The sequence below is a fragment of the Zosterops lateralis genome (genome assembly GCF_965231275.1).
Source record: "Zosterops lateralis genome assembly, chromosome: 12".
Lineage (NCBI taxonomy): Eukaryota > Metazoa > Chordata > Aves > Passeriformes > Zosteropidae > Zosterops > Zosterops lateralis.
The window spans coordinates 435,434-454,915 of NC_139772.1; the positions used below are offsets into that span (position 1 = coordinate 435,434).

The 19,482-nt window shown below is 51.4% G+C and overlaps 1 protein-coding gene across 2 annotated transcripts in view; it reads right to left on the reverse strand.

Annotated features, from left to right (window-relative positions):
- ZFHX3 (zinc finger homeobox 3) overlaps window positions 1-19,482 on the reverse strand; it is a gene marked incomplete at its 5' end in the record, with an annotated part of 79,481 nt that overhangs the window by 12,658 nt on the left and 47,341 nt on the right. Inside the window, 3 exons of one of the 2 annotated variants that reach the window (XM_083870506.1) lie at window positions 4,622-4,822; window positions 5,015-5,148; window positions 12,965-13,072. In XM_083870506.1, coding sequence (XP_083726632.1) covers window positions 4,622-4,822; window positions 5,015-5,148; window positions 12,965-13,072 — 443 coding nt within the window. The remainder of the gene's footprint in view (window positions 1-4,621; window positions 4,823-5,014; window positions 5,149-12,964; window positions 13,073-19,482) is intronic. The other variant, XM_083870507.1, reaches the window with a different exon arrangement.

Below are 19,482 nucleotides of genomic sequence, written 5' to 3' on the forward strand. Positions count from 1 at the left end.
TTATCTACCTGCATCTCCACAGCCACCATTCCTTCCCTTCCTTCCATCTTCCCTCCACCACAGGGAAAAAAAAAAAGGAAGGGAAAAAAAAAAAAAAGGTTGTGGTACATTAAATTGCTACAGGCACAAAATTCCCAAAGGCAAACAGAAAAAAAGCTTGGAAATAAGTGCAGGGAACTAGAAATTCTGGGTATGGATGCAGGAGCTGTGGTGGTGCAGACATGGGCTGGCCCTGGGGAGCAGACCACTGGAAAGAAGGCACTGGTCAGCAACTGGACCCACTCTAGTCCTCTGGCTCCATCCAGGCTGTTCCTGTCCCTTTCCTACACTATGATCCAGGGCTGGACCCTCTGTCCTCTCAACCCCATGGACCAGCCCCGAGCAGGTGGCAAAGATACAATGAGTGCAAATGGGCTGCACCCAAATCACTCTGCACTGACATGGAATTCCAGACTGCCTTTTTTGAAGGGTTTGTCCTTTTACACTGCAAAAACATCCGAGGACACATCATTTCTTTGGACCTGCACAATTCACCTTGCATTCTGAGGCTGCTTTTTGTATAAACTGAGAGTGAGGACATGATGGGGCAGGAGGGTGCAGGGGACCACGGCTCCCAGGCAGGTGTGACAGGAGCGGCGCTCTGCAACACAGCATTTTGTACTGCAGATGTATTTCATGGCAGTGACTGTTCAGGGATTGAAAGGAGTGTGTTTATCTGGAGCACAGCCCGTGTCAGTGCGTGTGGCTGTCAAACACTCTCCACCTCCCTCTCACCTGCACAGGTGATACCTGGTGTGTCATCCTGGCATCCCTTCTCAGCTTGGCAACCCCTCTCCTGCTCAGCCCCTGTCTCCCCGTTTCAATGGCTCCAAGAGTGTTTTACAACAGCAACACATCAGTCAGTGTGAGCCAGTACTAAAACACAACCCTCCAGCTGTGAGTTCAACAAATGTAGTTTGTCTCCTCCCTTCCCTTCTCCTGTTCACACCTGTTCTTTTCTGTCCAACACCAAACCCTACCCCCTGTGTGGCTGCAGTTACCATCTCCTGGCCCATGAGTCACCAGCAAAGCTCACTATGGCACAGCATCTCTGTCTCAGCCACCCCAGACCCACCCCTGGGCACAGTCTGAGCACCATCCCCTGCAGCTCTGATGGCTAAGATCCCTCTAAATGTCTATATGATGATGAGATCCATGCAGAGGCAGGTGCACCCCACTTGAGTGGCCATTTCTATGGACACAGTGGCCCAGTGAGGACTGTTACAGAGCACCTGAGGGCTGATGGGCCAGGTCTCCTGCCTCCCTGCTCCACCAGTATCCACATACCACCTACAAACCTGTCACCCCTCTGCAGAACAACCAGTGGGTCCACTCCTCACTGGTGACAACCTCCAGCAATGACATATACAGATTTGGCCACCACTGGATCTACTGGACTTTAAACAACCAACTGCAGAGCTGCTTGTGTGCAGGGCTGGAGGCTCAGAGCCCAGCACCCATCAATATAACACCTGTATATTGCTGACATGTCCAAAAAATTACTCCTGGCTGCTGTGAGCAGCCAGCTCCTCTCACACTGCACCTGCCTGTGCTGACTGTCTATGGACACCAAACGAGGAGATGGTTCCCCTGAATATACCCCAAAATGCTGAAATCATGTAGCTCTGAAAAGAAAACCTCTAGAAGAGGTCTGAGGAGATACATCACTGTCCCCATGTCTATGAAACCAGGGGAATTACAGACAGGAGGGAAGGTTCCCCACCAGACAAAGGAGGTAATTTCCATTACAAAGAGAGAGAGAGGGTGCTGGAGTGAAAAGCTTCATTAGACTCCGAGAGGCAAAGTGATGGCAGTATACCAAGGTCACTTCTAATTTAGACCATCTAATTGGCAAACATGGCTCCAAATGGCTATCATCTCACAGGGCTCAGAATTAATGAAGCCCGATTATTTTCATTACCTTCATCCGAGATGGAGAATGAGACACAGAGTGAGAGGGAAAGGGGGGAGAGGGAGGGGGCGAAAAGGAGGGAGAGAGAAAAATTGAGTGACAGCAGAAGGGAGAGAGCAATAAGAAAAGACAATGGGAAAGAGGGTAAAAATGTAAAGATAGCAGGAGGAGGAAGTGAGATAGTAGGGATGGGCAGGAATGACTCCTGGAGCAAGGGAGAAAAGAAAAAGATGGAAAGATGACTGGAACACTGGGAAGATGCCCTAAACTGAGGAGGAATAAGCTGACAGCAGAGATGATGAGACAGAAATGTGCAGAAGGATAAGGCTGGCTGTGGGAGGAGGGAGAGCTCCCACTCCCAGAGGCCCTTGGGAAGCCATCCTCTCTCCCCTCTCTCCCAGCTCCAGCCCATCAGTCTTGTCAATCCCTCAGTTCGGGCCCTGCAGCCCAGAGCGGGCCCAGGCAGAGGCTGTGATGGGATGGATGGTGCCTGGCCCAGCTCAGAGATGCCTCAGAGAGAGAACTTGGCCACGTTCATCCACCAGCCCCACGCAAAGGAAGCTGCAGGAGATGGGGAGCAGTGTGTGCCCCAGGCTCTGTCCCTGCCCAGGCAGCCCCACCAGCCCCTGTCCCTGCACTGGGGCCAGTGGGAGGACACGGGGGTCCCACGGGACAGCCCGCCCGGCTGCTGGTGATATGAAAAGGAGGGAGCAGGGCCAGGCAGCTCCGAGATGCTGAGCGCGAGCAGGAGCCGTTGCCATGGCAACAGACATATTAGACACTGCAGGTTCCTGAACGGCGTCTGATAAGGTGTTATTAACTGGAGCCTCCTCCAACGCCGAGCGCAGACGCTGCTGGAGAGGGACCCGCTCTCAGCCACGGGCTGCCCGTCCCTCGCCGCAGCGCTGACGCCCGACGTGTGCCCCAGAGTGAGATGGATCCCCGTGAGAAGGAGCAAAATTAGGACCCTGATGCTGCCATGTTCTGCACAAACCATACTGATGTCTCAAAATATTGTCGTAGAATAGAAAAAGACCCACTTTCTTCACCTGTGCTGTGAGACCTGGAGCGGGAGAGGCAACCCTCATCCCATGTGTGTCTCTAAGTGCCAAAGGGAAGAAAGGTGGGAAAACCAGGAACACACATGAGGATGAGCATCATGTCTGGGCCAGTCTCTGCTGATCCTCGCAGAGCCCTGTGGCCATACTCCAGCACAGCAGGTGGGCTCACCCAAGGGACCGTGCCTGACCTGCTCTGCAGAGTGTCCTGAGCTCCATCATGGGGGCTCCTCCCATTCCCTCGTATCCTGGAGGACACAGATATGCCTGAGGACAGGCCAGCCCAACACTCCTGCTCCAGACCACACATCCTCCCAGGTGCCCCTGCCTGGCTGAAAACAAACCCCTCCAGACCAGCATGACAGCTACCCCAAACAAACTGGTTACACCCACCGGCCTAGGGAAGGGGGTGGCTTCTGCTCTTAGAAAGCCGAAACACCTGCCATCAATGTAGTTAGGAGGTGAACAAGGGCTGTTTAAACCCTCAGAAGGTATTTCCACACTTGAGCAGCACCAATGAAACAGACACAGGTCACAGAGGCCGTGGGCTGTGGGACAGGACAGCTCTGTCCCCCAGGTGCTCAGGCAGGGCAGAGCTACATCCTGAGAAGCCCTGAGGGAACAGGCAGCTAATAATGCAAAGCAGGAAGACAAGAGCATAAAGGTACTTTATGGAGTGGGAACTGGAACTGGCTGCCCAGAGAGCCTCTGGAGTCTCCTTTCCTGGAGATACTCAAATGCTGTCTGGACACAATCCTGAGCAACATGCTCAAGGGACCCTGCCTGGGCAGGGAGCTTGGACTGGAGCAGCTCCAGGGGTCCCTTCCAGGACTACTCCTGATTCCAGGACTGTGACTACTGCCTTCGAGGAGTCACAAAAGGAATCACAGAATCATTAAAACTGTTTGCAGCTAGTCCTCTCATCCTGCCACTAATTATGTGGGAGAAGAGACCTACCCCACCCGGCTCCAACCTCCTTTTGGGGAGTTGTGGAGAGGAAGAGTGACAGAAAGAGACAAGAAAACTGTAAGAGAACAGCTGGGCCATGCTGTGTGTGCTTGCTCAGACGTCACAGGAGGGAACTGGTGAAGGACATCAGTGTTATAACAAACACTGTGTTATTCACCCCAGTGCCAAGAACTGGCAAAGAAGGGAGAAAACAAGCAGAAACAGGGTGCAAGAAAAAAACAACAGAGAAAGAACTCACAGGAGTCAAAATAAACACTTAGTTTGTACACATGATGACAAGTTCTTAAATGAAGACACAACCTTGCATCAAATATTATACCAAAGAAACAACAGGGACAATATATCCCATCAGCTGCTGCATCTTCCAGAAGCTTTTGCACAAGCTGCCATCCCAAGCGCTGACCTCATGAGGTCAGGGAAATTTGTATTTATCCTTATTTCACAGGGAAATCACTCAACAGTTGAGCTTCACAGGGCTCGAGCAGGGGACACAACACACCAGGATGCAGCAAACCCTGATGGCAGAGCTCTGACAGGTGGAGGAGCTGAGCACCACAGCAACTCCCTGCTCCTCAGCTCTGTGGGGATGGCAGTGGACACGCTGGGATGGCAGCAGCCCTGCCTGCCTTACACAGCCACTTACCGTCATGATGAGCTTCTCCACACAGTCAGGGGACACGCTGTGCAGGTGGGTGAGGTGCAGCTGCAGGTGGATCTTGTTGTTGAGCATGTCCTGGCAGAGAGGGCAGCGGAGCATGGGCTGCACCGAGTGCTGGGTCATGGCGTGCACCCGCAGCCGGTTCACGTCGGTGTTGCTGTACTTGCAGTACGGACACTGGTACATCTGTGGAGCACACAAATGAACCACACAGCTCTCTTACAGGTGCTATTTTCCTCTCTTACAGCCAGGCTTTAATAATTTGATGCCTTCTACCACCAGTTATCTCCTTTCATCCTCTTTCTCCCATTTTATTCTTTGCTTTTGGCACATTGGAAACACATTACCTGCACAGAGAGATGGGTTCTTCCGCCTTACCTGCTCTGATTTGGTCTCCTCTGAAGTTTTTGACCACTTAAAGGAGAGAGGTGACTCAGAGCTGCTGGGAAACGATATCCGCTTCGAGGATGCTGGAGGCTCTGTCAGCTCCTTCTCTGGCTGGCTGGCTGGTGCTGCAACAGAAAGCAATTAACATCAGGACACCCCAAAGAGGCCTCGGCTGGACAGTGACAGGGCTTCCATTTACTGCTTGACAAACACCCTAAGGACTTGGAGGAGGATGAATCTGAGGACTGACCTACGTCCTGCAACACAAACCTCACCAAAACCAGTTCCTTCCTGCTGATCTGCCACAGCAAGGGAACTGTGTCACTGGTGGCCAGAAGCAGAAAAACCTCAGCTGTTTCTAGGGGATGCTTACAACCTGCACGTGCAGGAGACTCTGGGCCTGTGGCTGCACTGGACACACAAATGCTTGGCCAGAGGGTGAAGGCCCATGTGCCACCTCCAGGAGCAGCTGGACTTACTCAGTAAGGAAGAAGTCATACCCCTGTCTGACCCAGGACATATAGACACCCTGAAATGTGTTTGCCCTGGAGAGGGCTGGTGGCTGCCAGCCCAATTGGTGGCACCCATGCTGGCAGCAGTGGTGCTGCTGGGAAGGCTCTGCCCAGCTCAGCCCACGCCTCCAGAGGGATGTGCATATCTGGTGCTTCCTAGCCAATTTTGGCAGGACCCAGCCAAGGGGACCCAAACGCTCCCACTGTGATAAGCTGAGAAAAGGCCACTTTATCCCAGCCAAACAGAGAAATGCAAATGAGCCCTAAAGTCAACAGCAAAACACTCCACGAGTTGTGGCACTGGGAGAAGCACATCCCTGACCTTTCTCCTCCCCCGAACCCTGGCTGCCTTCACTACATAAATTTGTGGGACATCTATTATTTAAAAACTGTAAGGACAAGTATATTATACACAGCCCCCATCTCCTCCTCCCCGAACACACATTCATAACGGTACTTTAATCTGTCTCGAATCGACTTCAAACCCATTTCGCCCTTAATGGGAGTTATTCATTTTCACTTGAAAGGTAATATCTGACAGCTGGATATTTAATATGATGGATCAGCTGCCGATTAACAAGGCGCTGTAGCATTCTCAGGCCAGGCCCCCATACTCTTCCCCCTTTCTCCTACTCAACTTGTGAACCCGCTGGTATCTGCTCCTTGTTTCAGATGATACCATCAAGAGTCAGATCCCAGCAAACTGCTTCCTTTCCAAAGACCCTTCTGTGCACTGCCATGAGCTGCATTTCCAAACCTACCATATCACAGCAGAGAATACAATTCCCATTTCTAACCACCTTCCCTGCCAGTCCCCATCTCTGCATGCAGCTGAATAGAGGCAAAATAAGTTCCAAAGAGAGAAAACAAGTATTACAAACAGGTAACAGTACTGCCAGAGCGAGGCAGGGATTAGAGCATTTGATCTGGGACTGCTGAATTTCTCCTGGTAGGCTTGTCCATACTGAATGGGCTTGGAAGTGATCTTGCTCCCCACAGCACTGCTGGCTGCATGCCTGGTGCTTCATGCCTGGCTGGGCAGCACAGCCTGCATGTGTGCATGTCCAGTCCCAGCTGTACCTGAAACCCAGCCCCCAGGACTCTGCTGTGCTGCCAACTCCACAAAAACATCCAAACCAGGAGTGGAATGAGTTTGCAGTGTCAGTGCTGACTGACAGACACCACCACAGACCCTGCTCTGCCCCTACAGAACAACGGGCTGCTCCGCTCAGCTCAGTTTGAACCGAGACTCTCCCTGGGGTCCAGAACTGCAAATGGCTTAAAGAAATCTGCAGGGCCAGAGCTGACCTTCCCTGCTTCCTATAATAAATGTGCCTGGAGCATTAGGGACATGGCACCACTCTGCTGCTCCTCTGTTGAGGAACACAGTACCTCCCAGAGGGTTTGGGGAGGAGAGACCACCACCAAGAGCCAGCACTGGTGGGTGAAGGACCACCCTGCCTTAAAGTGCCCTGCCCGAGCCCTGTGTGATGTGAGGGCCCTTGTCAGGAGCCTGATTGCTGCTGACACTGTCCAGTCCTCAGTGTGACCTCAGGCACTGACCTGCCAGCCCCCATCAGGCTGCTGGTGTTGGGATGAGCAGCTGGAGACCCCAGGTCTGCCAGGGTGGTCTGGCACAGCCATGTGAGTGCTGCTCTGGACCTGCACTGGGCAGGGATGACAGTGACAGTCATGGCTTTGGGTCCCTTTAGACCTCTCTGGGTGGTGACTGTGGCTCCCGTGTGGTCCACACTGTATCCCTGAACTGGGCACTGACCACTGCCAGCTGCTCACCACTGGAGTGTTTTTGGATGCAGTGACTGAATTCAGCCCAACCATCAGCTACTCCAGAGTGCTGAACACCAGCTCCAACCTTGGGAGTCACAACAGGGTATTTTCTCATCTCCTTTCTACTGCGAAGCAGCCTGCTTAGAATTAGTAACAGGTAATTAAAATGTACCATCTCCTAAGTGTCTAATTTCATTAAATCACTTGATCCAACCCCAATAACCTTAATCCTTCAAAACTAGAATTATTGATGATTGTCCAGACCCAAGAATAACTGATTTGTTGCACACAGGATATTTATTTTAAGTATTAGTTTTTGAGTTGATAGCTCATCTGGGAATTTGAACACCAAGACTGAAGTTTATTGTTGATAAACAGTCAAATGCACAAAATGACACATTCAGTCCACATCACAGATGATCAGAGGAATTAAGAACTCTCTGCTACCAGGAGAAATGAGGACACGGCTTGGCGTCTGCCTGCAGAGCTCTTAGCACAGCCTGGAACCTTCTGTCTGTGCACAGAGGACAGGACAGAATGTCCTGAGCTCAAAATGCCCAGAAGGCCACGGCCTTGAAGGGCTGAGTGACACTGGAGCACATGGAAGACAATACCTGTGCTGTGACCATGGCCTGCATCTTGCTTCCAGGTCCAGGCCTTGCAGGGCAGAAAAAGGAATTTGGTTTAAATGATGATTTATATAATATCAATATATCAATATCAATAGTATTGTTATTACTTTGACTCTTTAAATGGGTTTAGGTCAGATTCACTGACTTAGAGGGAGACCTGTGTTTCTCAACAAATGTCCCCTAAAAGCCAAGTGTGATGGGGCAGGGCTGTCCCAGCACTTCTGGAGATCTACTCATCTTCTCACTCTCCTCAGCAGCTGCTGCTTTTCAGAGGAGGAGGAGAGATCTTCCCTGGGTATATTCCAGAGGTGAGAAGGGCACTTCCTTGCAAGTGGGGACCTTTCCTCTACTGGTTCCAGAGGCAAAGCCAGCAGGGACCCCCTAAACTGCTGCTCTCCATCTTGGTGGGAAGGAAGTCACCACCCACCTCCTCCCCATCAGATTCTTTTAGCTAAAGTATCACTGACAGCCCCTTCATCTAAACTTCCATCTCCCAACCAAGCAACATAATGGAAAAGCCAATTAAATGATTATTAATTCATGCTGCTTTCCGTAAGCCAGAGGTTCTCATCTCCCTGCATTCCGTAAACCAGCTTGCCACTTGCCCTAGAAATTTACAGTGGGGTTTCTGCTATTGCCATTGATTTAAACACCACCAGCCTCCAAAAAACTCCTTGCCATGAAGTCCAGCCACTGGCCTGGGAAACTTCTCAGCAACAGCAGGGAACTGTGCTTTCACTGCCTGATGGAAAATAGCATTCTGTATTTGGTGGTGCCTCCTTCCTCAAATCACCTCAATGTGCTCTTGGAGCCATCACTCAGCACCACAAGTCCTTGGACCAGAGGGAGCTGCTACTGTGCCACTGTGCCACACAGCCCTGTGCCATCAATGCCCAAAGCTTCTGCCCCCTGTGCCTTGACAGCACCTGTGTGTCTCCTGAAATCCAGGGCTAGATTGTCCATTTCATATATTCTCCACAAACTGCCACGATGCAGGAATGGCCAGAGCTCACACGGACTGAGGGGCACGGGGCACCCAGCACTGCTGGAGCACTGCCACCCCCTCAGTCACATACAGCCAGCATTTCCTCCCCAAACACTGTTCAATTCCCCATTCCTGAAGGAACTTCTGTTCCCATCACCTGCTGTAGCCACACTACCAGGCCTGTGCACTACCGGTTGCTCTGCAGCATTTCTCAGCTCTGTGTTTGACAGTAACTCAACTGACAGGTAAATGCCCCACGCTTGGCACACCCTGCACTCATCCTTGCTGCTGCTTCACAGCCCCCAAAATGGCCAAATAATTTGTTTTTTCTAATGCTGTGTCATACCTTCCCACCTGCAGCATGTACCCACAGCTGAATTACTATTAAATATTCATGTCCAGAAGCTCCAGCCAGTACCAGACTTCCCTGTCTTGCTCCATATGAACATGAAAACACCCAGCAGACGCCTCTGTGAGGTGCTAAGCAGCACCAGGGGCTCCTGGAGGTGGCCTTTGCTTGGCACCACAGACCTCACCTGCAGCAGTTCCTGCAGCACCTCCAATGCTGCCAGAGCCCAGCATGCCTGGAGCTCAGCTGGCTCCTGCATGGAGCCCCCCAGCCCAGCCATGGTTCTGGGCTGGAGCTGCCACCCAGCAGCCTTTTGTGCTTTGCATATCCTTGGAAAAACACAGTTACAGGCAACCTCCCAGTCCTTCTCTCCCAGGTTTCCCTGGCGCAGGCACCAGTGCTGAATGGCTCCATCATGCCCCTCGTTCCCTTCCTCCAGCCTCTCAGGCCCCCAGAACATCCCAGCCATTAAGTGCTCCAAACGCCAGATATTAAAAAAAAAGCAGCAAAAAGCAGCCGGGGGGAGGAGCAGGAATAGATTTCCGTCAGGATGTGCCTGACCTGTTTTTTTCAATTTCAGTAATTAGAAAGGCAGTCGGCCTGTAGGAATTATTCATAAACTGCAGGAGCTGTGCAGTATACATTTATGTTAAACATGTCAAATCCAATTGAAATCATGCCTGCCAGCACCATACTCCATAAACACACTTTTCTGCAACAATTTCCCAGCTCTCAGCAATCCATTAATACTTCCTTTAATAGCAATCTACCACGGATTCGAATCAGGGACGGTCCATTGCACTAATTGCTCTGTTAGGTGAGCATCATGGACTTAAAAAAAAAATAAAAATCATTAACAAAAATAAAAGCCCTTCAGGCCAGTCCTCCAGAAAGACTTCATCTCAATCTATATTTTAAGTAGACTTTGTTTCTTGTTTTTGTGGAAAACCCTCTGATATTCTTCACGTACCCAACCTAGAGTGCATTAAGGAAGACTCTGGTAGCTGGGTTACTGCTGGTGATGGCCTTCTCCATCAGAGACATGAACCAGCACCACCCCAAAACTGAGAGGCCTTGTACTGCCATGAGCAGGGCTTCAGCTGAGTATCCATCATCTACATCCTGCCTTAAAAATGGAGCTGGGATCAGCCACGATTCCTTTCCCCCTTGCTGGTCTGCTGTGGTAAATCTCATATTAGCCATGATGAGATAGTCTAATACTGAGTCATCAGGCACACAGCATCTCCCTGCTCCAGTGTGGAGGCACTGCCCTCTTCCAGAATGTTCCAGAAACCACTGAAGATGTCTGTAAAAATCAAGGTCCAGCGAGTCCTTCAATGGGATGGAGTTTCCTTCATTTATATTCAATTGCAAAGTATCACCTAAAAAATGGTTCTGCTTCACATTATTGCATTTTAAAATAAATACAATGAATTAATCAGTACATTTATTTTGCAGTTGAGACATTTTGACAAGTTTAGAATGAAACACAGAGGTTTTCCCCTTGGTGCTGACACTAACCCCAGCACAGGTTGCACCTGGACTGCACCCACCACAGTGCAGACCCTCACCCCTGGGCTGGGGCAGGGAGATGGGCAAAGGAACTCAGAGTGTTGTTATAGATCTTGCAAACTTTTAAGAAAGTGGAAGAAATAAATCCCCTGTGCACAGTGAGGAAACTGAAGCACAAAGGGGAGTAAATTGCTGAGGAATGTAACAATCAAATTGCAGGTGACAAGCAGCAAAAAGGTCTGTCCCCCTTCCCTTTCACATGCCCCATCAGTGGCTTTCAGCCCACACCTCTCCTGCCCCCATCTCCATCTTCAGAGTCACCTGGCTCAGAGGCTTCTCTGAAGGTCAGCCAGTCCATCCAAAGCAGGTTAGACTGAGCCTGCCTCGTTCCTGATGGCAGCTCCTCTGATCTTCTTGAAAGACCTCTGAGGAACCTTCCTAGAAAACCCACTCCAGTGCTTAAGCCACAGGCTGTACAGGAGGACTTTAAAAAATTTGTTATCTAACATCAATCTTTCTGTCTTCAGTTTAAGCCATTTGTATCTTGTCTGTATCCTCAGCATGGAGAACAAATAACTTCCTTCCTTTCAGAAGCATTTCATGCACAAGACTTATCTTGTCCTCCTCTTTGGTCCTCTTTTGGGTCAAATAAACCTGTTCATTCCATTTTCTCCTCCCGACTGATGTTGCTCTGTTCTGGGTTGTTCCTGCTGTTTGGGCTTTCTGAAATTGCTGCCCAGCCTCCCCAACAGCCCAGCTCAGGAATGGAGAGCTTTCCAGTACTAATGAAACCCACCAATGGTACAATACTGTCACCTACACTGACATCTGTGCTTCATTTCAGCCTGTCCTGAAAAGTGGCATCGAAAGCCTTCCCAAGGAGACACTGACTCCAAACAGGACCTTCTTCACATGAAGGGAAATTGGGTCGTGTTGACATGATTTGTTCTTGACAAATCTGTGTCGACTGTTCCTCATCTCATTATCTTCCCATCAGCACTTACAAGCAGTTGTTTGGTCAATTCCCGGGAAAATCTGGGGCAGGGATGGCAGGTGTACAGTTCCCCAGCCACTCCTTCACTCAGGGACAAGCCCCTGTCTGTCCCTCACTGCACTCCCCTCTCCTCTGTACAGCACAAGGGAGAGCATCTGGCAGGTTGGAAACGCTGCAGGCACCGTCCCCCAACACCCAGGTACAGCACAGCAGGTCAGGGACAATGTCCAGCAGCACCAGGTGCTCTGCAGCCCATTCATTCATTCATTCCCTGGTAGCTGGGGACGGGCTCTCCCCACGCTGCTGCTGACATGGGCTGTGCTGCTCTGCTCAGTGAGGGCACAGAAGGCTTAAGGATCAGTTTGTGATGGGAAGGAACAAAGATCAACCCCAGTGAGTGCAGCCCACACTGAGAGCACAAATTTCAACAGCCCACAAGGCCCAGCTGGCTCCCCTCACCAGTTAGGACACACCTTCCATTGACTGAGAGGGGCTGAGTTATACCTGTCCAGGTCAACTACCACATTCCATTTTGGGAAGACAATGTAAGACAAGGTATCTTTGGGGCTCACCAAGAGGCAACCATGAAGGCAGCAGGAGAAGGCTGAGTGGATGAAGGGGACTGAGGCATTGCACTGACCAACACTGAGCCTGCCAACCAAATGGGACCTGGAGCCAGAACTGCTGTGTCCTGGGCCAAGGAAAATGAATGCCACCTGCAGCACCTCGGGTTCTGGGCCCAGGCTGAAGTGGCCAGCAAGGGCCAGATGAGGGTGGAAGATGGACAGCCCTCTGCAGAGCAGGACAATCACAAAATCACCAAACGGTGTGTTTGATCCAGCCACGTGCTGGCTGCTGGCAGGAGGGGTCGTCCTCTGCCTCCTCCTCCTCTCCCAGCTGTTGGTCCCCATTGCACAGATCTGGTCCCAGAGCACCCAGTGCCAGCCTGGCCTTGGGGACATGAGGCCCACCACAACTCAACCTACTGAGTATCTCAAGAAGCTACACCCAAAGCCTTCACAGAGGATGACACTTCTGTCACGCTGACACTGCCACTTTGTGGTCAGCTAAACAGGGGCTTGTGGACCACTGTTTTTTTCACCTCCCCTTCCTGGATTTTAAGAAAATGAGGGACCAAATGCCACCTCTGCTAAATCACAGGATCTTACCTGTCCATTTACTCTGGTCCTTGTCTCCTCCACTCTCTTGCTCCTTGGCAGGCTCCTCAACATCACCAGCTGTTTCATTGGGCCCTTCCACATCTTCACTGGGTTCTTCTGAAACAAGAAAAGAATAAAGTGACTCAGACCTGGAAGGCAGAACAGAACAGGTAGCTGCTGATGAGTAAGAACCACAGCTAAGGCTGTGCACAAGTGTTGGGTGGCAGGTACCAACATCACCCAGTGCTCTCCCAACACACCTGCTCATTGGTCAAGACAGAAACTGTAAAGAACTGAGAGATGAAGACAAAATGAAGAACCTTGCTTACTTCTGCCACCTGGAACTACTGAGGTCCCCCTAAGGTGTCATGTACAGTGACATGGTTGTCTACACTGTAAGGCTCTATCCAGCCACATCAGGTATTACAGAAGCATCAGTGATCAGAGCCTCCAGCACCTTCAGCCTCATCCTTCCTCCTCATCCTCATCTCAAGCTCTTTGGACCCAGTGCCAGGGTGCTGTACTGACCCTGGTCACCACGATGCCAGAGTCCACTGCAGACACACAACATCCCTCCTGCTCAGACCCAGCTCAGAGCAGCCTGGTCTGCTGCAGCCCCAGGGCAGACACGAGGCACAGGAGGAACATTCCAGCAGTCTTGCCTTCACCCCAGGAAGGGGAAGAGCCTGCAAACTCAGGCAGCACCATGCAGGTGCAAAAGTACAGAGGAAACACTTGGTGAAGTGCTGAAAGCTCAGAACAAAACACAGAGCACCATGGTGGAGCTGCGGCTGCCAGACCCCCCGCACCAGAGAGTAACAGCCACATTATCATCTACTATTATGGGTATTAATGTACAGTCCCTGAAACTGACAGGGGTTACCCCACCACTGGGCCAAAAAGGGCACTTTTAGGCCATCACACCCATTTTCAGGCAGGATAGTTTAGAATTTTAACTCACATTATGGATAAATCCCATGAATCCATGCTGAGATTTACCTGAACCACTTAATGGGTTCAGGCACCAACGCCCATCCTCCTCCTGACAAAGACAGGGCTAGAAATTCACATTAAAAATATATACTAGCAGCTTGCAGAGACTGAGCAGTGCCCTTTGAGGGTATCAGCCTAAATTGAGAGTGAGAGGGGAGATGGGTGGCAGTGCTGACAAAGGCATCCAACATGTAGAGGGACACATATCACTGGTGGAGGGGTGAGCTGGGCAGTCTGCCATGTGAGCCAAGTGCTCAAGTTTGCTGGGAGAAAGGCTGTGAAACCAGCAGCTGGGTTCACATTTCAGAAATTAAAATTCCAATTTTTTTCCACTCTAGGGAAAAAAACACAACAAACCATCCCTACTCCAACCTCACCACCCTGGTGCCTTCAAACCACTTCACACAGGCAAGGCTGCCCCTTCAGCTGGGGCAACTGCTGTGGAAGCAGATTTTAGCTGGTTTTATTAAAAACCTTTGGTAATGGGTTTCGTATTTAATTTAAATCATCATTTTAACCATTCTCTGCTGGCTCAGGTGCTCAGAGCCCCCCCGGACAGTGTGAAGAGATGGCCCCCATTGCCCACTGCCCATCACCCACTGCCCTGGCCCCCCATTGCACAGCCCTGGCCCAGAGCCCCCAGCCCCAAACCCTGAGCCCACAACCCAGAGCCCCCAGCCCTGTGCCCCCAACCCAGAGCCCCCAACCCAGAGGCCCCCAGGCCCGACCCCCCAGCCCCGAGCCCCCTGCCCCAAGCCCCCCAGCCTGGCTGAACAACAAAGGGCGCTGGAAGCAGCAGCACTCCCAGCTGCGACCCGGAGGTGTCAGCATCGGCATGGGAGGAAGAGGAAGGGCGAGCCAGGCTCAGCCGCTGTCTGGGCTCTAACCTGAGCATGTGGAAATAATACGTGTCTTCCAGTGTGCTGTCTGGTTCGAGGGGAATAAAATAGGACATTCATAAGCAGTTACACCATCTGTCTTTATACCATCATCATCATCAACAAGGGAAAAAATAGCTCTTTAAAATGGATGAAAGCCCAGGCTGACAGTAACCGGAAAAATGTGAGCTATGAATACCAATAATGGGAGAAAATGATTAAAAAACAAGGCTACAAACAGCAAGTCCCCAGCACGGCTGGGGCTGCAGCTCCTTGCATCCATCCACCACCAGCCTGGACTGAGCCCCCCCATCTCTGCAATGAGCACTCCAGTCCTGCACCAGGAACACTCCCCTCTGAGGACACAAACTGCCCCTGGCTCAACACTCCCTGCTGGGTAGAGGGCAGGGAGCTGATCCAGCTGCAAATCCTCCTCCTGCTCCACCCTGAGCTGTCTTTTTTCTGGAAAGTAATTTTTCTAGAACAGGATGGGAAGGGAGCAGAGTCTAAGACATCTACCCAAGGAGGTTCTGACCCAGACTGGGTAGGTCCTCGTGCCATCCCTGCTCAGCTCTTTGCTGCCAGGGCCTCTGGCACAGAGCCCCGGGAGGGGGAAGCACTAACCCCATCTGCCTCGTGATCCCCTTCCAGCAGACTTCTCTGGAAGGCTGAGGCTGCTCTGCTCACCAGGCTCAGTCTGGCCTGTGGTGCACCACCAGTGCTCCCACTGTGCCCAGGGACAGTGGGGACAGCCACCCCACCCCCGAACTGTGGGCTCTGACCCGCTGAGAACCTGCCTCCAACACTCACACCCATGTCTGACCCAGCTTCCTCCAAGCAGACCTCAGCACTGACAGTGAGAGCAGCAAAGCCCCAGCTCCTGAAGGGTCTGTGCCCAGTCTCTGAAGGGAAGAGCTGTGTGGCTGTTGAGCCACAGTGGCAGCTCCATGGTGCAGTGCAGGTCTGGAAAACAAACTCCTGTGTGAAGGCACCCAACCATGCATCCCCTGCACTCCTTTGGGGCATCCCTCTCTGAGAACAAGGCCAGCAGCACATCTGGCAAGGAAATGTCTGCTCCTCCCTCAATCCACTGCACACCACAAGGAGCTCCCATGGCCACTGCAAGCTGGTGCCACTCTGCACACGACCAGAGCCCACTGCTGTCCTCAGGGAATGGCCCCAGGCCCCACTGCAGCAGAGTGTGCAGACCTCACCAGGACCAGCTCCTGAGGCTGAACCAGCAGTGGTCAGCAAGACACAGGGCACTTACTTCCAAATAACCATGACCTTTTCACTACCACCCCACCCCTTCTCCCCAAAGCTGCACACACTGTCTGGACTTCAGAGGTGCAAGGGTTGCTGCTGTGGGATTTGTATGGGGGAATCATGCCCCTGGGAAACCCAAACAACACACACTGTGCAATGGTTCCCATGCCAGAGCTCCATCCCTGAGTCCATGGTGCTTTATTAATAACTTTTAAAAGGAATTTTCCAACTGCCAGTGCTCAGGTCAACACTGAGAGCAAGGAACTGCAGCCCCTGGAGCCAAAGGAGCTGCTCTTCTATCCCAATCCACCTGCCCCACACAAAATCCTCGGCAAAGTCTTTGCTTCCTTCATGAATAAATCATTTTAGAGAGCAGTATTTCCTTTTAATTTAAAATGAAACCATTCACTAAGAGGGGGGCAGGAGGGGCTGGGGCGGGGAGGGGGAAGAGCAGGAGAAGAGTCTGGAAAATCACAAGCATCTGACTTCTGCAGAGGTCAGGGAACCTCTGACTCAGTCACACACCAAAATGTACCCAAACTGCCACGTGCAATTGCACAGGATCACCCCACTGAGGTCAGTCCCTTCCCAGACCCTGGAAGTTTGAGAGCTGGAGAAGTCGGCAAATGCTGATGAGATCCAGACCAGCTTGAACAGCCCAAGACCTCTCACCTCTTCTTCTCCCAGCCAGGTTTTCCTTAACAAACCCAGATCTCTAATCCGAAGGGATAAAGGGCATTTCTGGGGTGGCGGAAATGTAGGCATGGGAAAGAGCGTGCGCTGCCTCTCCACCCTCCGGCAGGCTTGAGAGCTGAGAAACATTAGCTGTCATGAACCACAATCAAATCAGGTTTGAAATATTTAGCAGTGGCTTGGAAAATGTGGCGGTGCAGCTCTGACAGGCGAGATGTGCAGACACCCATTTTCCATTATAATGGAAATATCAAGCCTGTTCTGAATATGTATAACCTAGAAAAATGTATTGATTTTTCATTCGGCATTAAAAAAATGAAATACCCTGCAGCTGTCAAAAGCCTTTTGTTAAAAGCTCATCTTTCCTGGAATGAGGTTTACCAGAAACAAGTTTTAATTGTACACAGGGTCTCTCCTTTGGAACAAAAAGAATCTCTGACGCTCCCTTTTTCAGGATAAGTAGCCAAAAAAGCCGACAGAGAGCCAGGCCTGAGCCCTGGCTGCCGCTGCAGGCGGCGGCTGTCAGGGAGGTGAGGGTTGGCTGTGCACAGCCAAGGGGCTGCCCACTGCCAGACACACCACCCTCCTGAGCCACACTGCAGCTGCTTTCACTGCTGCAAACCTGAGCCACACTGCAGCTGCCTTCAACTGGTGCAAACCTGAGCCACACTGCTACTGCTTCCAACTGGTGCAAACCTCATCCACACTGCAACTGCTTTCAGCTGGTGCAAACCTCATCCACACTGCAACTGCTTCCAACTGGTGCAAACCTGAGCCACACTGCTACTGCTTTCATCTGCTGCAAACCTGAGCCACACTGCAGCTGCCTTCAACTGGTGCAAACCTCATCCACACTGCAACTGCTTCCCACTGGTGCAAACCTCATCCACACTGCAACTGCTTCCAATTGGTGCAAACCTGAGCCACACTGCAGCTGCCCTCAACTGGTGCAAACCTGAGCCACACTGCTACTGCTTCCAACTGGTGCAAATCTGAGTCCCCCTGGGAGGAAAGGTTGGGGTTCACATGGAGGAGGAGGGAGGTCCACAGGAGGTGGATGCCCTCCTCTATCCTGGAAGCCAGGGAGGAGCTCAGCTGCCCCCGAGCTGTGCCAGGGCCTGGTGCAGCTGGCTCAGGAAGGGTCACCAAGAGGCACAGGGAGGGCAGTCCCACCTCACACCATGCCCCTGGGCCCAGTGCTCTCTGCTTGGTAACAGAGCAGAGATAGAGCCCAGATGGGGGTCTGACCTCGGCTCCCACTCCGGATGCATGCATGTGCTGCAACACCATCTGTGCCAGCTCCTAACAGGATTACTCTACATCAGCTTGTTCATTCCTACTGTTTTCCTGAAAGGAAAAGCAGGACTCCAAGCAGTGCAAAAGCAGCACTAAGCAAGGTTACAAGAGCAATGCCATGGAGCTCCAGCCTGGGATGCAAAGCTGGTGGATGAGTCCCACCTGACAAAGGGCTGCAGGAAAATGATATGATGCTACACGTACCTTGGTTTAATGACACTTATTTCCTAGACAGCTCCACTCCAGAGCATGGCCAGAGCATCTCTGCTGCTTTCACCGACAAACAGAAACTGCTGACTGCAGCGTGCTCAGCTGACACAGACATCAGAGAGTCACAGAATTGTTTTGGCTTGGGAGGGATCTGCAAGACCATCTTGTTCCAAACCCGATATAAGCAGGATCATCTTCCACTATACCAGGTTGCTTCAAACCCCATAAAACCTGGCCTCGAACACACCCTGGAATGGAGCATGCACAACCAAGAGCCCCTTTCCTGGGGGAGCATCACCATTCTCCCACTCCCTGGGAACAAGGCTGACCATGTTTTTTGCAAACTGGGCTCTATTTTAAGCCAGTGAAACCCGACAGGGACTTGCCCCCTTTAATTTCAGTAGGACTAGAAAGGTTGCTGTTATTTTCACACATGAAACATAAAAAAAAAGGCAAATTCCTTGAGCATGTTTGTAGTGGAGCGTGATGTGATTGTGTTGTCATTTATGGGAAATAATCGCAAGCCCATCTCTCCCTTTCCCCCCATTTTCCAGTCCAAATAACCATGAAAAATTACACTTCAATGTCAGGAGGACAACAAAGGAGGGGCTTTCTCCTGCGGCTTGACGGCTTTTCAGCCTTCCCTTTCTTGGACAAAAACTACCTTCAATTCTGTTTCATTTTAAATGTGATCTAACAAATGCATCTTGACAAGTTCCTTTCTCTTTTTCTTTTAAACAGTATTTTGCACAGTTTAACCTAGCTCCAAACTGGAATCAGCTGGAAAGGAGATGCATGCAAAAACACAAACACACATCAAACAGCAAAACAAAAGAGCCCATCTCCAGCTCCAGGTTTGCAGGGAGAGGACAGAGCAATCTCCACACAGAGACCTGCAGGACAAAGGTCCAAAGACAAAGGGGACCCGTGGGAGGAAGAGGATGGAGGAGTTGGATGCAGAGGGGACCAAGGCAGGAGCACAGGAAAGGTGCCCAGGGGATGGGTGCCCAGCCCCACTTTGTGAGGGAAGGCAACCCTGGCCTTCTGCTAAAGACACATGGTGGAACTACTCCAGCAGACAACAGCAGGTTTTGTAGAATCACGGACCCATTTGGGTTGGAAGGGATCACTGAGTGCCACTGTGCCTCCAGCACTGTCAAGGCTTCCACTGACCCATGTCCCCATGTAACA